At 36.2% G+C, this 4,152-nt stretch overlaps 1 protein-coding gene across 1 annotated transcript; it reads right to left on the bottom strand.

The window, feature by feature from the left end:
- Positions 1-536: 536 nt before the first annotated feature.
- LOC100767227 (olfactory receptor 52A1-like) lies at positions 537-1,493 on the bottom strand. Its single transcript, XM_027407513.1, has one exon. It carries the CDS (start codon positions 1,491-1,493, stop codon positions 537-539), a length of 957 nt encoding a protein of 318 aa, XP_027263314.1.
- Positions 1,494-4,152: the final 2,659 nt, after the last annotated feature.

Below are 4,152 nucleotides of genomic sequence, written 5' to 3'. Positions count from 1 at the left end.
ACTACCATTTTTACATTCATTTTACTTTGGAATCTGAGACTAAATATACAGAAATTTATTTCTAGTTATAGGCAAAGAGATATACACAAGAGGATAGATGATAATGGATAAATATGTTTATATTAGACCAGAACTATAGCTGGGTTTGGTGCCACACACCTTGAATCCCAGTACTTGAGAAGTAGAGGCAAGTGGACCTCTACAAGTTGAAAGCCAGTCCTGTTTACATAGCAAGTCCCTGTCTCAAAAAGAAAAAAAAAAAGAGAAAACAGAATTGTGAAATTTGAAGATAGTCAATGAAATGTTGAATAATTCTGTCAACAAATTTCCTAAAATTAAATCAGAAATACGATATTACATATATATATATATGTATATACATATACATATATGTGTGTGTGTGTGTGTGTGTGTGTGTGTGTGTGTGTGTGTGTGTAATATAATATCTTCTATTAGATAGCATTTTCAGGACAGAGTGGTAGCTAAGGCTAATACACTATTACTGTGAAAAATGCATTCTTCCAACAAAAGTTGTATCAATGTTTTTTAGTATTCAGAAATCTTCTTAGAAAAAAAAGACCCAAGACTCTGTCACGAATCTGTTTGGTCTTAACACCATACACCAAGGGATTGACTGTGGGGGACACTAGTAGGTACAGGATTGCAAAGATTATGTGGACACTTGGAGACACATTCTTACCAAAACGATGAGTTAGGAAGCTGAACAATGCAGGTGTGTAGAAAGCGAGAATGGTGCAGACATGGGCGGCACAGGTGCCCAAGGCTTTAGAGCGAGCTTTCTGGGAAGACAGCTGAAACACTGCCTGTAGAATTTTTATATAGGATGTGGCTATGAGCATTATGTCAAATACTGCTACTGAAAAGGCCACTAAGATTCCATATATTCTATTCACATAGGTGTTAGCACTAGCCACCTTCACCACAGCCATGTGCTCACAATAGGCATGATTGATAACATATTTGGTATAGTACAGAAGTCTTTTAATGAAAACGGGACATGGCATAATCATAAGTATAGCTCGGCTTAAGCCAACTAGACCTATTTTAATCACCATGGGTGTTGTTAGGATTGATGCATATCGCAGTGGGATGCAAATGGCCACAAAGCGATCAAAAGCCATAGCCACTAGGATGGCTGACTCCATGATGCAAAGAGTGTGGATAAAAAACATTTGTGTTAGACAGACATCAAAGTCGATCCAATGTGCATCAAACCAGAAGATGCCAAGCATCTTCAGAGTTGCAGAGCAGGTAAGACACACGTCATTTATTGCCAACATGCAAAGGAAGAAATACATTGGCTGGTGGAGACTTGGCTCTAGCTTGACAGTAGTAACGATTATGCTGTTCCCCAGCAAGGTCAGGACAAACAGGAGACAGACAGGGATGCCAATCCAGCAGTGAAAGTTTTCCAACCCAGGAATACCAACCAGGAAAAAAGATGCAATGTGATGTGTAGCATTGCCTTCCATGTTAAACCTGGGGATGCTGCACATTAATAATACAGTAACCAAAAAATGCCCACCCAGCAGAAAGTATGATTGTTAGGTGAATTTTAAATGTCTGTATTGTGTAATTGAGAGTCACCATATAAACCCCACCTTGAAGGTCTGGCTGTTCTCCAAACCTTTGTAAATTCTCAGGAAAATTCTTTTCAACCTTTAGTGGCACTGGGTCTGCATTCAGAGGCACAGCTTCTGCATTTGCAAAGGAAAATATTATATTCACTTAGATTTTTTTGGATTTTAACATGTGATTAAATCCTACTACAAATATTTCAATTGCTGTTACATGGGCATAATCATAGCATAAATATCTACAAACAAACCAACAACCGGCAGACATTTAAAGAAATCACTTATCATAGGATACTGTTATTCTTAGGAGGCCTAGCTAGATTGTTAGAATTCAAACAGAACTAATAAGAGTACGGCACATCCAGTCATAGAAATTAAGTGCTTCATAACCCATCAAAGGTGAATTTATATGTACTTTGGGTTGACAAAAGTGAACACGATACAGATTTAAATATCTTTTCCTTCATTTTCCACTTCAGAGCCCGGTGATGCTTCATTCATGAGCAGAAAAGGCTGGTGTTTTGGTGAGAAAATGAAGAAAGAAACGGAACAAAAAGTAGGTTGGTTATTTCAGTTGTTTTTATTATAAGGTGGAGATAGGTAGACAAATTAATAAAGAAATTACACACTAATTGTCATTAGGTCACTGTAGCTGCCTTTTTATAATGACTAATGCCAATCGCAAGTCTCATTTGGGAATTTTGACCATTATTTAGATATTTTGAGTTTTGTTTTTTGGTTTTTTGAGACAGGGTTTCTCTGTGTAGCCCTAGCTGTCCTGAAACTCACTCTTTAGACCAAGCTGGCCTTGAACCCATATTATCCACCTAGTTTTCCATTCATTTTGGTGACTTGGAATTTTGTCATGATCGACACCATGGTAATTTTCAGTCAGGCCTCAGAGTACAGGAAGATATAATTTCAAACAGTGACCTACAATTATTTTTTCCTTAACAATATTAACTCCATATGAAGACTTTTGATGGACAAATTGCCATAAAATATAAAATGAAAAAACAATCATTTATTTTTGTGCTTTAAGGTAGTCTCAAAGTATTGTTTGAAAGAATTTTAGTTGACAATAATAACAATAATAGTAAAAAAATAATCTGGTTTTCCTTGCTGAGCCACAGGCCTTTGCTCCAGCTCTGGAGTTCATCTTTTCTGGTGTCAGTGGGAACCAAACACTCAACGATTTGGAGTGTTGCTTTCAGCAAAAAGACTAACTGTTCAGGATTATTCTGACTGTATTCCGAAGTTTCTAACATGACCATCTGTCATTCTTAGAGTCTAGTTTCCACCTACCACTCAAAGATGGCATATTAACTAAAAGTCTCCATAACACACCCTTTCAAATATTACCAATGGTAATTATTCATGTCTGATGTCCAAATAATAGCTTCATGTGGAAGAAAACTAACATGGTCTGTGAATTCTGTTTTTAGTCAGTTGCTGCTCAGGACCAAAGTAAATTATTTCCTGAGGTATTTTTGTAAGGAATTAAAAAAAAATTGTCAGAGACTTGCCAAGCACATCAAAAAACTTAGAAAATATTTTTTCATCATAATAGGAAAAACGTTTAGTTTTTAAAACTGCCACATAGCAGATGAAGCTTAAAATTAAACCAAGACATAAACCTTGAGCTCTCTGGTTACACTATGTTATACTGTGATTTTACTAAGCAGTTTCTTTGTGTCAGCCCTCATGTGACATATCCTCTAGAAGAGCTATTAAGTCATTGTCAAGTCTCCTCCTTGCCTCTAGGAGAAGCAAACATGTGTGGGGCTAATGGAAACTGGCAGAGCATGACAAGCAGGTACATGGAGCTTTGTGACAGTAAGAAGGAAGTTAGCTCACCTAGAAATAAATCATAAAATTAGGCAAGTAATCTTTGCTAATGTATAAACAAGCAAACATATCCTTGGCAAACCTGTCATTACAATAAAAAAAGTGTTTACTTTCTGATAATGTTACCTATGTGAGGACAATATATAAAATTTATTTTTAAGTGATTTCCACCAGGATAAGTTTCTTTACAGACCACATATGTGATTTTCTTGTAGCATCCCTTCTCCTCTTAAGAGAGTTATTTCTGTCACCCAAGGATTTTTTTTAATGGAATCTGGAAATGGTCATTAACTGTGAGAGGATCATTGTCTTTTTGTTATTGTTAATTTATTTCTTTACATATATCTAAAAGTGATGTTGCAATACACAAGTTATTTATAACTGTGTAGAACAAACATTTGTTTTTAAGGAATAACTTAGATTCCAGTTCATCAGTCTTCTGCCTCAGCCTCCCAAATGGATGAAGTATATATGTGCACAAGCAGGCCTGGCTTCAACAATGATGTTTTAAAAAATTGAAAGGACTTGTGAAGAGGTAGGTTCAAAACATAAAACATACTGCCTCTTCACTTACAAGTACCCAATAAGTGACTCTAGAAATTATTATCGTCAATAAGAATATACTTGCTGATAGGATTTGTTGAAGGAGGCAAAGGCAGGAAGGTCATGAGTTTGAGGCCAGCCTGGGCTACACATTTTAAAAGAG

This window comes from Cricetulus griseus, chromosome 3 (assembly GCF_003668045.3).
Source record: "Cricetulus griseus strain 17A/GY chromosome 3, alternate assembly CriGri-PICRH-1.0, whole genome shotgun sequence".
Taxonomy (NCBI): Eukaryota; Metazoa; Chordata; class Mammalia; order Rodentia; family Cricetidae; genus Cricetulus; species Cricetulus griseus.
The sequence above is the reverse complement of the archived record's forward strand: the minus strand, read 5'-3'. Positions and strand labels throughout refer to the sequence as shown.

Coding starts and splice junctions, on each gene's coding strand:
- LOC100767227 (XM_027407513.1), bottom strand. CDS start 1,493: ATGGAAGGCAATGCTACACATCACATTGCATCTTTTTTCCTGGTTGGT.